The sequence below is a fragment of the Schistocerca cancellata genome, unplaced genomic scaffold (genome assembly GCF_023864275.1).
Source record: "Schistocerca cancellata isolate TAMUIC-IGC-003103 unplaced genomic scaffold, iqSchCanc2.1 HiC_scaffold_426, whole genome shotgun sequence".
NCBI classification, from domain to species: Eukaryota; Metazoa; Arthropoda; class Insecta; order Orthoptera; family Acrididae; genus Schistocerca; species Schistocerca cancellata.
In genome coordinates, this window is record NW_026046443.1 from 3,674,358 (window position 1) to 3,694,444 (window position 20,087).

At 45.4% G+C, this 20,087-nt stretch overlaps 1 protein-coding gene across 1 annotated transcript in view; it reads right to left on the reverse strand.

The window, feature by feature from the left end:
* Positions 1–18,330, reverse strand: part of LOC126124765 (estradiol 17-beta-dehydrogenase 2-like) — a 138,462-nt gene extending 120,132 nt beyond the window's left edge. The window contains exon 1 of the mRNA XM_049915112.1: positions 18,183–18,330. Within this exon, the coding sequence (XP_049771069.1) occupies positions 18,183–18,330 (148 nt within the window). The remainder of the gene's footprint in view (positions 1–18,182) is intronic.
* Between the last annotated feature and the right edge of the window lie 1,757 nt (positions 18,331–20,087).

The window sequence follows — 20,087 nt, forward strand, 5'->3', positions numbered from 1 at the left end:
AGGTTGACGACCCAGGCTACGGCACCGGTTCAAGACAGGATAGAACGACGATCGACAGGCGCTATTCGACCGCAGAAGACTACACACCGCACGACGAAACCGTATTCGGACGTCGGCCATACATCACATCACGACGGACGCAGCAATGAAGACGACCGCCAGGACTACGCCAGAAGACTCGAAATATGTCGGGAGGAGGACAAAGAAACGCTGAAGGACATACAACGCCTTATCCGCTATTCACGGGAAACGCAAGAGCAGGATAACGACACCTGTCTGGCATCTCTATCTGTGGACTCAGATGTCGAATCACAGCACTCCCACCAAACGGTCGACGACGCGGAGATGGCAGCGGCCTTTCCAGCAGAAAACGACAACGACTCCCCACACGCAGAGGGGGACTTTATGCTCGTACACAACAAACGGCGCAGAAGCAACGCATTAGCCAAGGACTTAGCCAACCCAGCTAAGAGACGAACGGAGATCATCCCCACAACGAACCGATTCGCCCCACTGACACCTCAAGCTGCGCCTCCATCAACCACCAACAAGCCGCAGGCACAAACTTCTAATGCCGCAGAAGCCGTGGACAGAGACAAGAATGTGCTTCGCAAAGTGCCCCCAGTCACAATTTATTACACAAAGGATTACGTTCACCTCAATGAAACGCTCAACGGACTTTTAGAGGGCACCCTTAAAGCTATATACCAAAAGGACCGCATCAAATACCACTTTGAGTCCTTCGAAGACCAAAGGCGTGCAATAAAATACTTCACGAACCACAGCTTCTCCTATTTTACGCATCAAGCACCAGACGACAGGGAACTGAAAGTAGTTGTCAAACGCCTTCCGGCGGAAGTTACCGAAGAACAACTTTACTATGCCCTCAAGGAAAAAGGCTTCAACGTGCTACAAGTCTACCAACTTAAGGAACGCGACGAGAAGACGAAACAATTGATACTGCAACCTGTGTACCGAGTCACCCTCCCATCTGGAAAAGACAGTGACAAGATATATGATGTCAAATACCTGCTCTACACACGAGTGATAATAGAAACCTATAATAGTAAAGAAGGACCAGTCCAGTGCCGACATTGCCAACGTTTCGAGCATACAGCGAACTACTGCAGCATGCCAGCACGCTGCGTCCGCTGCGGTGGATCCCATAAATCATCGAATTGTACCCATCCTAGGACGGCGCCCCCAAAGTGCGCCAATTGTGAACAAGAACATCCAGCGACTTTCCGTGGCTGCCCAAAATTTCAAGAACTCCTCCGGAAGTATACTAGAAGGACACCAAAGAAGTCGACCCCACAACGGCCTATAATTGCTAAGAACTCGGCCATGGCAGCGATTCCGGCCACCCAACAACAAGCGGCACCTCTCCCTGTGGAAACAATCGCCTCTCGACCACAACCGGCACCCAGAGTGACTCTCCGACAGACAAGACAACAGCGCTCGTACTCCGAAGCAATACGTGCCCATCCACCGACGCCAACACCAGCGGATACACCATCTGCCTGGTCGACCACTTTTACACCAGCGTTAACAGATATTCTTCAACTACTCACCGCCCTCCAGCAGAAGCTGACGTCTATCCTCTCGCTTGTAGAAAGCGTACTGACAGCTTTTCAAACACCCTAAATGGATAGACGGCATCACACGAGGCATCTTAACTTCTGCATTTGGAATGCCAACGGCCTGAAACTGAAGAAAATAGAATTCACGGACTTCTTACATCGCCACAAGATAGACGTAGCATTTGTCTCCGAAACACATCTCCGCGAGTCAACCGACCTCCGCTTGAGGAACATGCACATCTACCGGACGGACAGACGGGACCAACGGGGTGGAGGGACCGCAGTCCTGATCAAAAAATGTATTCGTCACCACCAAGAACGTTTACCCCCACTCCAGACTTTAGAGGCCACGGCAGTAACAATCCACACGACGCTCGGAAACATTACCTGTATTGCGGCTTACCTTAGCCCAAAGAAGCCTCTCCACCCAGAAGATCTTTACTCCGTTACCGAGGGTTACGACAAGATCCTCCTTGGAGGGGATCTTAATAGTAAACATGTTGCCTGGAATTCCCGTAAGACTAACCCAAAAGGACATATGTTGTTTGCACTGGCTGAGAATTTACATATTTCCGTCCATGGACCACGGGAACCGACGAGGATACCTTACGTCCAGACACAAGACCCTGATGTTCTAGACATCGCCATAATCAAGAACATCAACCCGAATCTCCATCTGCGGACGCTGGATGATCTTTCGTCGGACCACAGACCGGTATTAGGACTCATAGAGAGGGCTACTTTGCAACTCCCACTGCCGACGACAAGAACTTACGACTGGCAGCAGTTCCAAGCGTACCTCAACAACAATGTGCGACCAACCCAGGTTGTTACTACCAGAGAAGCGATTGATGTGGCAGTCGCAGTACTCACAAAGAAGATTAACAATGCGTAACAACGAGCACTCACGGAGCACCTGCAACCAGAAGTCAATTATGACGAGTTTCCACCACCACTGCAGGAACTTAATGCAAGGCGCAATCGATTTCGGAAACGATGGGTCCGCTACCGCCATCCGGACGATAGACGGGAGACTCACAGACTAACCCGCGAACTCCGGCGGAAGGTTCAGGACTGGAAGCAACACACGTGGGAACTCAAAATGGACAACTTTCTATTACGCACCAAAGATGAATGGCGAATAGCTAAAAGTCTCAGACAACAACAGCCCCCCAAAAGGGCAATTCGAGGACCCCATGGCCTCTTGTACGACTCACTTGCGCAGGCGGAGCTGTATGCGGATACATACCAACAACAGATGACTACGCCCCCCACGGAGGATGGAGATGATGCACTCCACCGTGCAGAGGAGGACACAGCGGCGGAATGGGAAGCTATTCGGGACGCCCCGACTACCGCTATGCCCCGGCTGACAACGCCGGAGGAAATTAGGAGGATTATCAAGTATAGCAAACACACCTCATCTGGAGCAGATAGAATCAGCAATACGGAGTTGAAACACCTCCCGAGAAAGCCTGTTGTGCTTCTCACCCGGATAGTGAACAGCTGCCTCAGGACTGGATACTTCCCAGAGGCATGGAAGATTGCCAGAATAGTGCCAATACCAAAACCGGGCAAGGATCTCTCACACCCTGACAGCTACAGACCCATAAGTTTACTGCCGACACTGGGAAAGGTACTGGAACGTGTCCTACTGAAACGCATGCTGGACATCCTTGTGGCACACAACATCATCCGGCCGGAGCAGTTCGGCTTCCAGGCGAAGCTATCGGCTGAGTTACAACTACTGCGCATCACGGAATCTATCCAAGACAATTTCAACAAGAGACGACATACTATTGGAGTCTTTCTCGATATAGAGAAGGCTTACGATAAAGTATGGCGACGCAACTTGATCGTCAAGCTCCGACGTACCACTCCCCTACCAGACTGCTATTTAAAACTTCTCGACAATTTTCTTCAGGATCGCAAATTATATGTTCGCATTGATGACAAGAATTCATTAACACGGCCTGCCCTTGAAGGACTTCCAAAAGGATCGGTCATCTCTCCACTGCTGTTTAATTTATATGTCAACGACCTCCCGACGGTGCCACATGTTACTGCCAGTTTCTATGCCGACGACACAGCGCTCCTGACTGCAGGCACCAGAATGGACCACCTCGTCACACGGATGCAGCGCCAACTAGATTTAGTGGACCACTGGACCCACATGAACAAAATAACGGTCAACGCAGAGAAAACCAAAGTTATTGTCTTCACACGTCGGAGACCCATCGTCAATGAACGCCTACGGATATCAGACCAGCCACTCCCCTGGGCAACAACTGTAAAATACCTGGGAGTGCATCTGGACGCCAAACTGTTGTATGGTCATCACATTATGGAGAAGAAGACGTCTGGTCTCAAAATGCTGGGAGCTCTCCTCCCATTTCTGAAGAGCTCATACCTCAGCCAACGCACGAAACTCCAGTTGTACCATGCCATGTCGAACCGTCTATTTTGTATGGATCGACCTCTTGGGGTACTACGTGTGCCACTAACTACAAGAAGTTACAGGTTGTACAAAGCAGATGCCTACGATGGATCACAGGAGCCCAATGGTGGATCCGAAATCATGACATTCATCGAGCCTTAAGCGAATCTTACCTCTCAGACAAGGTCAAGGAGAAGGCACGAACCTTATTTCGGAAGTTGGACATGATACGTGACAGTACACCACAACTCACCACAGTAGGTACGGTAGAACCCTTACGCAACCACAAATATAAAGTACCGAAGGCGATAGTATTTGAGCCTCCGTAAATGATATCCCTACGTACTTCTCCATAATTTAAGGACATATCGACCTTTAGCACTTCTCCACACATGTTTTCAAATACACACCAAAAGCAGCGAGTTAAAGGACCCTTCTGTGTGCCCAAACTAAAGCTGAAAGAAGAATAAATAAATAAAGAGAAAATTTTTACCCCTTCCATTCCCTACAGAAGTAAAAATCAACGAAGTTGATCAGACTTCAGCACCACCACAAAAAAAAAAAAAAATAATAATATCTCTGTTTCCCGCAGACTGTCCCTTACCATTGTTTACTGCCGAGCCGTTCAACTGATAGGTTTCAGTTTTATTGCATCATTCTGCTTCGTCCGTTTCATGGGCTGGCTTTGTTTGTTTTTCTATAAAATATTTTTATTAACGCCCTGGTTTGCCTACTTCACAGACGGGTATGGTTCGTTTCTTTTCTAAGCCTTTGATTGTTTTACTTGTTTCTTTTAGTATTGATCAGAGGACTTTCTACTTTGATTACTTCATAGACGCATACGAAAGGTTCTCTTTTAAAACCTTTGGATTAATGGTTTCACTCTCTGCTTCACAGATGTGTATAATATGTTGTGGCTTTTAAATTTTGAGCAGTAATGGTTTCAGTCCTGTGCTTAGGTAAGTTCTGAACGCACTGTTGTGTCTACTTCACAGACAGGAGCAATTTTTGGCGCTTTTAAAAATTATTTTCCGTTTATGGCTTCACTGACTGCATCACAGACATGTGTAGGGCCTTAAGTGTCAGCTGTCTGTTACTGTTTATCACGGGAACTGTTGATAAAATCTTTGTTAATTCTTGTAAATTTATCGGAATATAAAGATTTGTTTTCAGCTGTCTGATCTTTGTAATCGAAAGTTCGCCCGTTGTTTGCAATCAGTTTTACTTATTTTGGCAGTTAAAAGATATGCCTCTGTGATAATATAATTATTTTTTCAATATTTTTTTTAGGCTCAGCACTTCACTTCATTACTACCAGATATGAGCTCCCTACCTGTTCACAAACACTGGAATGCGATTTAGCATAGCAATGTATGCCGGCCAACAGCAAATGCTTTTTGCTGATGATTATTCATACCATTACAAAAATCTTCGGGTAAAGGACACGATGATAACACGGCCACCGACATTATCTTCTGGTCATACCTTCTAAATCTGATTTCACGTGGAATCCAGTTACACTATTTTGAGCGTGCTGAAACGTGGATACCACAGGCCCGTCAGGTGTGGTGTATGTTCAGACATGACAAACAACATGCTTGTGTTTTGTTCTTGTGCATGGTGTTAAGCTGCACACCAAAAACGCATGCTTAACGGCGTGTATTTACTAAAATATCAGCCCTGATGTCTATAAGGAATGCGTGGTACAACTCCCAACCGCCAGCCCTGACAGCCGCACGAAAGAAATGATAATGTTACCTCAGCATGGAGGGTTGTCATAATGTACGGATGACTTTGACAGCGCTTTAAATAGAACTAAAATCCATACTTTGATAAAATAATACGTTTAATCTAGACTTAGGCGCACATTCCTCCACTTTTGCTCATTCATTAGTAGCAAACGTCTCAGAATTCATTATTTCATACGAAAACGCCAAAAGAATGAATGTGTATAATTAATTTCCAAGTTAAATATGTGATCCATGTGTATCGGTTTATGTTTATGGAATTACACCGCTCTACAAGCCATTCAAATATTTTGACAACGCGTGCGATTTAGCGTTGGCTTTGGCAGTGTTATGTGGGCTGACATTTGGAGGGACTATAATTTGTAGTCGCACTGGTTGGGATGGGTCTATGTATCACAGTTGGATGGTAAAAAAAATAGCAACCCATGCCTGATAATGTAAGGAATACGAGCGTATATACACTTGCACATATACGTATAGACTATGGAAAAATATGAAAAAATCGGAAAAGTGGAAAAAATATGAGGAAAAACGGAAAAATGGAACAAAAATGTGGAGAAATATGGAGAGACGATAAAAAAAGTAAAAAACGCGGTAGAATACGCATACGACATGGTCGTAGAGGGTATCTTTAGCTATCCATAGGAAGTAGTCGAAATCCGTGGCGTAAGCACTAGATCAAAGTGTCTGTAGATCTCTTGGATACTTTCCTAGAAAGCTACAACTTTGTACGAAGAAAGAGAACTATTAGAATCAGAGTACAACCTGCTCCCATAATGACCGAGATCAGTAGTAAAGAATGAGAGAGGTTACAGACCTCCATTTAAAAAATATGTGGAGTTCGTTTGTACGAAACAGACGTGACATCACACCCATATGTTTAAAAATAATAGAACATTGTACACATGGGCAGAGGCTGTAGTTTCTTGATGTTGCGACTAGTTATGTGATGGACTGATAATGCAGAGCCATGGTGACAAGACGAAACTGTCATGCTCTCTACATCTACATCTACAACTACATGACTACTCTGCAATTCACATTTAAGTGCTTGGCAGAGGATTCATCGAACCACAATCATACTATGTCTCTACCATTACACTACCGAACAGCGCGCGGGAAAAACGAACACCTAAACCTTTCTGTTCGAGCTCTGATTTCTCTTATTTTATTTTGATGATCATTCCTACCTATGTAGGTTGGGCTCTACAAAATATTTTCGCATTCGGAAGAGAAAGTTGGTGACTGAAATTTCGTAAATAGATCTCGCCGCGACGAAAAACGTCTTTGCTTTAATGACTTCCATCCCAACTCGCGTATCATATCTGCCATACTCTCTCCCCTGTTACGTGATAATAGAAAACGAGCTGCCCATTTTTGCACCCTTTCGATGTCCTCCGTCAATCCCACCTGGTAAGGATCCCACACCGCACAGCAATATTCTAACAGAGGACGAACCAGTGTAGTGTAAGCTGTCTCTTTACTGGACTTGTTGCATCTTCTAAGTGTCCTGCCAATGAAACGCAACCTGTGGTGTCACCGCCAGACATCACACTTGCTAGGTGGTAGCCTTTAAATCGGCCGCGGTCCACTAGTATACGACGGAGCCGCGTGTCGCCACTGTCAGTGATTGCAGACCGAGCGCCGCCACACGGCAGGTCTAGAGACACTTCCTAGCACTCGCCCCAGTTGTACAGCCGACTTTGCTAGAGATGGTTCACTGACGAATTACGCTCTCATTTGCCGAGACGATAGTTAGCATAGCCTTCAGCTACGTCATTTGCTACGACCTAGCAAGGCGCCATTATCATTTGCTATTTATCTTTTGATGCATGTACCGTCAGACCGATGTTCACCAATTATGGATTAAAGTTAAGTATTCCAGAAGCTAAGTACTTTTCTTCCTACTATAAACTCCTATAACTGTTCCAGACCTCACGCCAGCCTGCGTGAGCTTTAACGCGTGCTTTTCGGCTACCCATCATAGTGGCTTGGCTGTCTTGCCAAGTCACAACACAACCTTTGGCTCGCCTTCCCCACAATATTATCTATGTGGTCTTTCCAAATGAAGTTGTTCTCATGCTAGCAGCTGTTCGTGTTTCAAATTCTGGAATATTCCATTCGTCTTCCCTGGTGAAGGAATTTCGGAAAACTGCGTTCAATAACTCCGCTTTAGCGGCACAGTCGTCGGTAACAGTACCATCGGCAGTGCGCAGCGAAGGTATTGACTGCGTCTTGTCGCTTGTGTACTTTACATACGACCAGAATTTCTTCGGATTTTCTACGAAATTTCGAGACAATGTTTAGTTGTGGAACCTATTAAAGGCATCTCGCATTGAAGTCCGTGCCAAATTTCGCGCGTCTGTAAATTTTAGCCAATCTTCGGGATTTCGCGTTCTTCTGAACTTCGCATGCTTTTTCCGTTGCCTCTGCAACAGCGTTCGGACCTGTTTTGTGTACCACGGGGGATCAGTTCCATCTATTACCAGTTTATGAGGTATGAATCTATCAATTGCTGTTGCTACTATATCTTTGAATTTGAGCCACATCTCGTCTACATTTGCATAGTCAGTTCGGAAGGAATGGTGATTGTCTCTTGGGAAGGCTTCTAGTGACACTTTATCCGCTTTTTTAAATAAAATTATTTTGCATTTGTTTCTGGTGGATTTGGAAGAAACGGTATTGAGCGTAGCTACAACGACCTTGTGATCACTAATCCCTCTATCAGTCATGATGCTCTCTATCAGCTCTGGATTGTTTATGGCTAAGAGGTCAAGTGTGTTTTCGCAACCATTTACAATTCGCGTGGGTTCGTGGACTAACTGCTCGAAATAATTTTCGGAGAAAGCATTTAGGAAAATCTCGGAAGATGTTTTCTGCCTACCACCGGTTTTGAACAAGTATTTTTGCCAACATATCGAGGGAAGGGATTTCTATACTATAACCGTATGATTGGGGTGTTTATTTGTTACGAGACTCAAATTTTCTCTGAACTGTTCAGCAACTATGTCATCGGAGTCTGGGGTCGGTAGAAGGAGCCAATTATTAACTTAGTTCGGCTGTTAAGTATAACCTCCACCCATACCATTTCGCACTGAGTATCTACTTCGACTTCACTACAAGATTAACCACTACTGACAGACACAAACACTCCACCACCAATTCTGCCTAATCTATCTCTCCTGAACACCGTAAAAATTTCTGCAGAACTTATTTTAGGCTTTAGCCAGCTTTCTGTACCTGGTCCTGTGCATGAGAAACCGATAACGTTCTCTTATTTGGATTCCGAATCCTTTGGTATTCCCTCCCAATACATGCAAGTTGCAAGTCATACATATTTGGAATCGTAAAAAGCGACGTACGTAGATCACGTATTGTCACTACTGTAGATGAAGTTACGAGAAGCTTGCTTACAGAGGATAAAAGGGCTCTGCACACATCATGGATAGCATACATCCTATTTAGATGTGTTAGATAAGCTAATAAAACTACTGCTCGGCATCTGTCTAATTTTTTAATGATTTTATTTACTTTTAACCATTTCTCCGATTGTTCTCTTAGGCTGTATCAGTTATGGGACTTAGACTGCTTTCGACACATGTACATTGGCTGTTTTGGAGGAAACTTGTCACACACAGGCAAGAGAGGAGTCTGGGGTGCTTTCAGCTCGAGTGCTGTTCATATCTCTAATTGCTACGGTGAGGAAGGTTATGCTCATCATTGTTCACTTGACAAGGGCTACCGATAGCTATATCTGCCAGCCTGCAAGATCCTGTCATGGTCCTATAGTTTTCAATCTTTAACATTTTAATATCATGCATTATTAATTTTTTTTAAATAAGCAGTTACGCTCTTGTTATAAAGCGGCTCTGGAAGACAGTTAAAATGACGTTCCGCCATTAGTATGAGTTTTTATGTATTGGGTAACACTATGCGTACAAGAAATTCACATCCACCGTACCCCTAGCCTTGGGGTATCCACGTCACTGTACACACACAGAAAAGTGTAACTACATTCACACTTGTAGTGTATAACCGAAAGTGCTGCTGTTCTGCGTCTTTGCACAGATGTTTTTGCTACCGATACAAATAACTGAGTAAAATGTGTTTGAAATGTGCTAGGCTGGTCCCGGCGGAGGTTCGAGTCCTCCTTCGGGCATGGGTGTGTGTGTGTGTGTGTGTGTGTGTGTGTGTGTGTGTGTGTGTGTTTGTCCGCCGGCCGGTGTGGCCGTGCGGTTAAAGGCGCTTCAGTCTGGAGCCGCGTGACCGCTACGGTCGCAGGTTCGAATCCTGCCTCGGGCATGGATGTGTGTGATGTCCTTAGGTTAGTTAGGTTTCAGTAGTTCTAAGTTCTAGGGGACTGATGACCACAGAAGTTAAGTCCCATAGTGCTCAGAGCCATTTGAACCATTTTTGTGTTTGTCCTTAGGATAATTTAGGTAAAGTAGTGTGTAAGTTTAGGGACTGATGACCTTAGCAGTTAAGTCCCATAAGATTTCGCACACATTTGAACATTTTGAAATGTGCTAATCTAACATAACCCCCCTGTTTGTAATTTAAATTGAATCTTCCTGGCAGATTAAAACACTGTGCCAGGTCAACACTGGAAATTAGGAAGTTTGCGTTCCAGGAGCAACAGCTCTATCAACTGAGCTAAACAAGCATGACCCATAAACCATCCTCAGGACGTACTTTCACCAATACCTTGTCTCTTACCTTTCAAATTCCACATGATTTTTCCTGTGAAACTTGAGGGACTACCAATACTGGAAGAAAGGAGAGACATGGCTTGGCTACAGCTTGGGGGATATCTCCAGAACATAGTTTTCGTTCCGCCCGCAAAAGGCAAACGTCCCGACATCCAGTCTCGGTCCAGTACAGTTTTAATGTGTCAGAAGGTTTCATATCTCTCTGCCCTCAAAAAAATAGGCAGATGTCCCGACTTCCAGTCTCGGTCCGCCACTCAGTTTTAATCTGCCAGGAAGTTTCATATGAGTACTAGGCTGCAGAACGTAAACTTCATTCGATACTTCCGATTATTTAACGTGGAAATCGGTTACATAAACTCATGCTGCTGGCGTGCTAGAATAAAATAATACACACTCTGTGGTCAAAAGTATCCGGACACCTGGCTGAAAATGACTTTCAAGTTCGTGACGCCCTCCATCGGTAATGCTGGAATTCAATACGACGTTGGCCCACCCTGAGCCCTGATCACAGCTTTCACTCTCGCAGCCATACGTTCAATCAGGTGCTGGAAGGTTTCTTGGGGAATGGCAGCCCACTCTTCACAGAGTGCTGCACTGAGGAAAGGTATCGATGTCGGTCGGTGAGGCCTGGCACAGAGACGTTCCAAAACATACCAAAGGTGTTCTATAGGATTCAGGTCAGGACTCTGTGGCGCGGACGGAGCTGTCCAAGCACCATTCATGACCTGATATCACAACTCAGCTTCCGCTAGTGCCTCTCCTACTAAAGCGGATAGTTCTGGCGACAGAGCAGTTGTCCGCGAAAGACAAAGATCCTGGCCCAACACACAGTTTTAATCCCCCAGGAAGTTTCAAAACAGCGCAGAGAGAAAATTCATCCTGGAAAATAAATTATATCCATTTACTGTGGGAACACGTATATACAATGTACACTGACCAGCCAGAATATTACGACCAGCTAGCTAACAGCCAGTGTGTCTATCTTTGGTACGGGTAACAGCGGCGACGCTTTGTCGCATGGAAGCAATGACGCCTTGGTAGATAGCACACCTGCACACACAGGCCAGTTAATCCCCGTAAATTCCGGTAGGGGGGCGATGAGGTCTGACGCTACGTTCAATCACATCCTTTCAGGTCTGGCGAGTTGGGGGGACAGCACATCAATTGGAACTCGCCACTGTTTTCTTCGAGCAACTCCATCACGCTCCTGGCCTTGTCACATGGCACTTCTTTTTTTTTTTTTCTTTTTTGGTCATCAGTCTACTGACTGGTTTGATGCGGCCCGCCACGAATTCCTTTCCTGTGCTAACCTCTTCATCTCAGAGTAGCTCTTGCAACCTACGTCCTCAATCTCTGTCTTCCTCTAGAGTTTTTGCCCTCTACAGCTCCCTCTAGTACCATGGAAGTGATTCCCTCATGTCTTTGCAGATGTCCTATCATCCTGTCCCTTCTCCTTATCAGTGTTTTCCACATATTCCTTTCCTCTCCGATTCTGCGTAGGCCCTCCTCATTCCTTACCTTATCAGTCCACCTAATTTTCAACATTCGTCTATAGCACCACATCTCAAATGCTTCGATTCTCTTCTGTTCTGGTTTTCCCACAGTCCATGTTTCACTACCATACAATGCTGTACTCCAGACGTACATCCTCAGAAATTTCTTCCTCAAATTAAAGCCGGTATTTGATATTAGTAGACTTCTCTTGGCCAGGAATGCCTTTTTTGCCATAGCGAGTCTGCTTTTGATGTCCTCCTTGCTCCGTCCGTCACTGGTTATTTTACTGCCTAGGTAGCAGAATTCCTTAACTTCATTGACTTCGTGACCATCAATCCTGATGTTAAGTTTCTCGCTGTTCTCATTTCTACTACTTCTCATTACCTTCGTCTTTCTCCGATTTACTCTCAAACCGTGCTGTGTACTCATTAGACTGTTCATTCCGTTCAGCAGATCATTTAATTCTTCTTCACTTTCACTCAGGATAGCAGTGTCATCAGCGAATCGTATCATAGATATCCTTTAGCCTTGTATTTTAATTCCACTCCTGAACCTTTCTTTTATTTCCATCATTGCTTCCTCGATGTACAGATTGAAGAGCAGGGGCGAAAGATGGTTCAAATGGCTCTGATCACTATGGGACTTAACATCTATGGTCATCAGTCCCCTAGAACTTAGAACTACTTAAACCTAACTAACCTAAGGACAGCACACAACACCCAGCCATCACGAGGCAGAGAAAATTCCTGACCCCGCCGGGAATCAAACCCGGGAACCCGGGCGTGGGAAGCGAGAACGCTGCCGCACGACCACGAGATGCGGACGTAGGGGCGAAAGGCTACAGCCTTGCCTTACACCCTTCTTAATACGAGCACTTCGTTCTTGATCGTCCACTCTTATTATTCCCTCTTTGTTGTTGTACATATTGTACATGACCCGTCTCTCCCTATACTACCCATACATTATCTTATCGAAAAATGCCACTGCTGCCGGGAAACATCACCGTCATGAAGGGGTGTACGTGGTTTGCAACCAGTGTACGATATTCCTTGGCCGTCATGATGCATCGCACGGGCTCCACTGGACCCATGGATGGACTCGTGAATGTTCCCCTGCGCATAATGGGACCGCCGCCAGCTTCAAGGAGCTGTTCCCCTGGAAGACGACGGATTCGCGCCCTCCCATCGGCATAATGAAGAAGGTACCGCGATTCATCAGACCATGCAACGCTCTGAAACTGCGCCAACTCAGGTGGAGACTCGTCATTAGGAGTGTTCGGTGCGCTGTGTGTTCAGACTCACTTGTACTCTGCCCACCTTAAAGTCTTACGTTGGTTTCGCCACAGTTCGCCGCCTGTTCTGTTTTATAAGTCTGCCCAGTCTACGACGTCCGCACCTGCAGTGAGGAGTGGCCGTCCCTGCCCGTGACATCTGCACGTGGCTTCACCTTGACTACGCCACGTGTTGGAGACACTCACCACAGTACTCCTGGAACAGCAAATCTGAAATGTTCGTGCCGAGCCTCCGACCATCACAATCCGCACCCGGTCAAATTCAGATCGACTGCGCCTCCTTCACCATCCTACACGCGACCAGCACGCTCACTCACACTACACGCACTTTGCGTGTGGTCTGACTGGCAGTTATCCCTCACTGGGTGATGCTGCTATCGCCTAGACAGGTTTATTTTGATGGTAAGTTCCGTGGCTATAATGTTATGTAAGAATATACAGCCTACAGTTGCAGGTTAACTTTATCTTTTACCTAGGTTTCAACGTTAGTAATAACGTCTTCTTCAGAACCTGCAACAAGTTAATATTATAATGCCCTAGTAAGTTATATTAGATATGGTCATCCTACAGGATGCAACCCATGGATGTGTGTGATGTCCTTAGGTTAGTTAGGTTTAAGTAGTTCTAAGTTCTAGGGGACTGATGACCACAGATGTTAAGTCCCATAGTGCTCAGAGCCATTTGAACCATTTGAACCTAAACCTCTACGTGACATAGAGCTACTACATCATGAAGTTAAGGGATATAGACTCGACAAGCTTGAGGAACTACAAATTTATGCGCACCTAATTACAGATAGAGGAAATTTACTGAACGTTCAACTGTATCTAAAAAATAGGGCATACTTCGAAGGTTTCCAGCCTATACTAAGTTTACAATAATTCATAATGCATGTGACTTTTTTTTGTTTTTTTCCTTTATTGTAATTTTAATCACCTGATACAGGCGGGCTGGCAGCAGCATGGTACGCTGCTCTTCAGCCTTAAGTGGAACAATAACATGACACACACGTGATACAGACAAGACATTAAAAACGGCGAAAAAAAAAGGAGATACAAAAAACGATAAACAAGAAGCCGTTCACGCTGGACGCGAAAAAACAGTAACACTTGGGGACACGGCGCACAGAACACGGATGACGGCGACGGCACACGTGAACAGTTGAGGCGTGACGGTGACAATGCATGTGACCTCACAGTTTGTATAATAATAGATCCTGTCCTACAGTTTCATACGAGATTTGTTGGTCCGTTTATAAGGCTCTGTATTAGAATGTAAAACGTAGTCATTCTGGATACTGTAATTAACTTACAATAGTAAAAAATAAAATTAATTCATAGCAAAAAGGTTATCTGACGCGTGCGTGATAAAGAGTTTGATTCTATGCGTCTCGCGCATGCGCGCCGCCCTCTGTCAGGCAGACCGCGAAGCCCTCGCGGTCCGCAGTCTCTAGTCACACGACGAGGCCCGTACAACGGGCTTAAAGTGAATCTGCTACAGCTTGTTTAATGAAGGGACAAAACCTTATGGTTATGCATCAAGTTTTATGAAGTTGACTTAGGCCATGGCCTGTTTTAGGCAAACATTCAAATAATATTTTATGTAAGTACTACACGTTGCATCCTGTAGGATGACCATATCTAATATAATTTACTGTTGTTGTTGTTGTTGTGGTCTTCAGTCCTGAGACTGGTTTGATGCAGCTCTCCATGCTACTCTATCCTGTGCAAGCTTCTTCATCTCCCAGTACCTACTGCAACCTACATCCTTCTGAATCTGCTTAGTGTATTCATCTCTTGGTCTCCCCCTATGAATTTTACCCTCCACGCTGCCCTCCAATACTAAATTGGTGATCCATTGGTGCCTCAGAACATGTCCCACCAACCGATCCCTTCTTCTGGTCAAGTTGTGCCACAAACTTCTCTTCTCCCCAATCCTATTCAATACTTCCTCATTAGTTATGTGATCTACCATCTAATCTTCAGCATTCTTCTGTAGCACCACGTTTCGAAAGCTTCTCATCTCTTCTTGTCTAAACTATTTATCGTCCACGTTTCACTTCCATACATGGCTACACTCCATACAAATACTTTCAGAAATAACTTCCTGACACTTAAATCTATACTCGATGTTAACAAATTTCTCTTCTTCAGAAACGCTTTCCTTGCCATTGCCAGTCTACATTTTATATCCTCTCTACTTCGTCCATCATCAGTTATTTTGCTCCCCAAATAGCAAAACTCCTTTACTACTTTAAGTGTCTCATTTCCTAATCTAATACCCTCAGCATCACCCGACTTAATTCGACTACATTCCATTATCCTCGTTTTGCTTTTGTTGATGTTCATCTTATATCCTCCCTTCAAGACACCATCCATTCCGTTCAACTGCTCTTCCAAGTCCTTTGCTGTCTCTGACAGAATTACAATGTCATCGGCGAACCTCAAAGTTTTTATTTCTTCTCCATGGATTTTAATTCCTACTCCAAATTTTTCTTTTGTTTCCGTATTCCTTTTTGGCTGCTTCATTTACTGCATTTTTATATTTTCTCCTTTCATCAATTAAATTCAATATTTCTTCTGTTACCCAAGGATTTCTACTAACCCTCTTCTTTTTACCTACTTGATCCTCTGCTGCCTTCAGTACTTCATCCCTCAGAGCTACCCATTCTTCTCCTACTGTATTTCTTGCCCTCATTCCTTTCAATTGTTCCTTTATGCTCTCCCTGAAACTCTGTACAACCTCTGGTTCTTTCAGTTTATCCAGGTCCCATCTCCTTAAATTCCCACCTTTTTGCAGTTTCTTCAGTTTTAATCTACAGGTCATAACCAATAGATTGTGGTCAGAGTCCACATCTGCCCCTGGAAATGTCTTACAATTTAAAACCTGGTTCCTAAATCTCTGTCTTACCATTATATAATCTATCTGATACCTTTTAGTATCTCCAGGGTTCTTCCATGTATACAGCCTGCTATCATGATTCTTAAACCAAGTGTTAGCTATGATTAAGTTGTGCTCTGTGCAAAATTCTATCAGGCGGCTTCCTCTTTCATTTCTTAGCCCCAATCCGTATTCACCTACTACGTTTCCTTCTCTCCCTTTTCCTACACTCGAATTCCAGTCACCCATGACTATTAAATTTTCGTCTCCCTTCACTATCTGAATAATTTCTTTTATTTCATCATACATTTCTTCAATTTCTTCGTCATCTGCAGAGCTAGTTGGCATATAAACTTGTACTACTGTAGTAGGTGTGGGCTTCGTCTCTATCTTGGCCACAATAATGCGTTCACTATGCTGTTTGTAGTAGCTTACCCGCATTCCTATTTTCCTATTCATTATTAAACCTACTCCTGCATTACCCCTATTTGACTTTGTGTTTATAACCCTGTAGTCACCTGATCAGAAGTCTTGTTCCTCCTGCCACCGAACTTCACTAATTCCCACTATATCTAACTTTAACCTATCCATTTCCTTTTTAAATTTTCTAACCTACCTGCCCGATTAAGGGATCTGACATTCCACGCTCCGATCCATAGAACGCCAGTTTTCTTTCTCCTGATAACGACATCCTCTTGAGTAGTCCCCGCCCGGAGATCCGAATGGGGGACTATTTTACCTCCGGAATATTTTACCCAAGAGGACGCCATCATCATTTAATCATACAGTAAAGCTTCATGCCCTCGGGAAAAATTACGGCCGTAGTTTCCCCTTGCTTTCAGCCGTTCGCAGTACCAGCACAGCAAGGCCGTTTTGGTTATTGTTACAAGGCCAGATCAGTCAATCATCCAGACTGTTGCCCTTGCAACTACTGAAAAGTCTGCTGCCCCTCTTCAGGAACCACACGTTTGTCTGGCCTCTCAACAGATACCCCTCTGTTGTGGTTGTACCTACAGTACGGCTATCTGTATCGCTGAGGCACGCAAGCCTCCCCATCAACGGCAAGATCCATGGTTCATGGGGGGGTATAATTTACTAGCGCATTATAATATTAACTTGTTGCAGGTTCTGAGCCGCGCCTGTATTCCCACGTCCCACCCGGTCTCCATCTCTCCACTCTCCTCACCCTCTCCCAAGGTGGCTTCCGCCAGCTCCCCCTCCCTGATGATGTCTTCCTCCCCTCCATCTACCCCTCCTATCAACTTTGATCCTCCCCCCCCACATCCTGTGTCCTTTCCATTAGGCACCCTCCCTCCCTTCTCTTTCCTTTTTCCCCATCCCCTCCCTCCTTCCCTCTTCCCCCGGGCTTCCCCTCCCCCTTCCTCTCTTCCCCCTATCTCCCCTGCCCATGGCATCTGTCTCCCCTCTCCCTCTCCCCTCCCCCCACCTCCTCCTCCACTCTTGGCAGGTCCCCGGACTCGTACACGGATAGTGAACATTCGCGCGCTGGAAATCAACGCCTCGTGTTCTATGTGTGCCGCCGTTTTGTGCTTAAGTGATTCAGTGTTATTCGTTTTGTGCACCTACGTTCACGTGTGACAATTTTCGTCTCTGTCTGTGTCCAAGTGTCTGAACAATTTTATCTTGGACTCTACGCCCGTGAACGGCACATTGTATTTTAAAAAGTGTTTGTCTCCGTTTATATGTCCACCATGTTTTTTCTTTAAATGTCTTCATTTGTATATTTGTGTTTCTCTGCGGCTAAAGAGCGGCGTCGTATGCTGCTGCAGGCCTGCCTGTAATACAGGTTTCAAAATAACAATAAAGAAAAAAAACAGGTTCTGAAGAAGACGTTATTACTAGCGTTGAAACCTAGGTAAACGATAAAGCTAACCTGCAACTGTAGGCTGTATATTATTATATAAACAATATCAGTTGCTGTCGCTGCACAAAAATGTTAAAAATTATGTAATGTTACGGTTGATCAGTGTATGTGACGCCACAGTCTGAGAAATGTTGCCGTTAGGTGAGCTGGTTGCTGACCTGTGATGAGGACGGCTCGTGACGGCAGGCGGTCGAGCACCCGCAGCGGCCTCAGCTTGTCCAGGGCGACACTGGCCACCCAGGCCAGCAGCGACGCCAGCACCGCGGCGCCCACCCACTGGCACACCGCCGCCAGTGCTGCCAACATCGGCCTCCTATTCCTGCTACAACAGGAAAAAACATGGGAACACGGCCGCCCTCACCGTTTGCGGTACTGACCAGCTACACGCTGATACACGAAGCAAGACTAAGGGTAAAGGGAGGGCGCTACTCGACGAAGCGGACCGGTGACCCAACAGGGTGGCAGCACCATTGTATTGATGCACGAGAAGCAGGGAGAGGAAGCAGTAACAGCGTACAGTCTAACATCCTTAGCAATAGACCACTGTCACATGTTACACTATATGGCGATGTCTCGTAGCGCATCGATTAAACACTAAAAGCCACTTTTGTGTGTCGGAAGTTCCATGCGGTTTTTCGCGGATGATGCTGTAGTATACAGAGAAGTTGCAGCATTAGAAAATTGCAGCGAAATGCAGGAAGATCTGCAGCGGATAGGCACTTGGTGCAGGGAGTGGCAACTGACCCTTAACATAGACAAATGTAATGTATTGCGAATACATAGGAAGAAGAATCCTTTATTGTATGATTATATGATAGCGGAACAAACACTGGTAGCAGTTACTTCTGTAAAATATCTGGGAATATGCGTGCGGAACAATTTCATGTGGAATGATCATATAAAATTAATTGTTGATAAGGCGGGAACCAGGTTGAGATTCATTGGGAGAGTGCTTAGAAAATGTAGTCCATCAACAAAGGAGGGCCGGCTGGAGTGGCCGTGCGGTTCTAGGCGCTACAGTCTGGAACCGCGTGACCGCTACGGTCGCAGGTTCGAATCCTGCCTCGGGCATGGATGTGTATGATGTCCTTAGGTTAGTTAGGTTTAAGTAGTTCTAAGTTCTAGGGGACTGATGACCTCAGATGTTAAGTCCCATAGTGCTCAGAGCCATATGAACCATTTTTTTGAACAAAGGAGCTGGCTTACAAAACACTCGTTCGACCAATACTTGAGTAGTGCTCATCAGTGTGGGATCCGTACAAGATCGGGTTGATGGAGGAGATAGAGAAGATCCAAAGATGAACGGCGCGTTTCATCACAGGGTTATTTGGTAAGCGTGATAGCGTTACGGAGATGTTTAGCAAACTCAAGTGGCAGACTCTGCAAGAGAGGCGCTCTCCATCGCGATGTAGCTTGCTGTCTAGGTTTCGAGAGGGTGCGTTGCTGGATGAGGTATCGAATATATTGCTTCCCCCTACTTATACCTCCCGAGGAGATCACGGATGTAAAATTAGAGAGATTCGAGCTCGCACAGAGGCTTTCCGGCAGTCGTTCTTCCCGTGAACCGTACGCGACTGGAACAGGTTCAAATGGTTCAAATGGCTCTGAGCACTATGAGACTTAACATCTGAGGTCATCAGTCCCCTAGAACTTAAAACTACTTAAACCTAACTAACCTACGGACATCACACACATCCATGCCCGAGGCAGGATTCGAACCTGCGACCGTAGCAGTCGCGCGGTTCCAGACTGCAGCGCCTAGAACCGCGAGGCCACCGCGGTCGGCCGACTGGAACAGGAAAGGGAGGTAATCATAGTGGCACGTAAAGTACCCTCCGCCACACACCGTTGGGTGGCTTGCGGAGTATAAATGTAGATGTAGTTGTAGATGTGCGACTGTGCTCCTAGTACACTATCAGTCACAGTTTGGCGTGTATGAATCCAGGCTTCGCTTGAATGAACCACGTGTTGCTTTCATCACAATACTTAATTTTTTCTTAAAAATCTGATGTAACATGCCTTTCCAGAAACTACATAGTTACGTTCACACACATGATGACTCG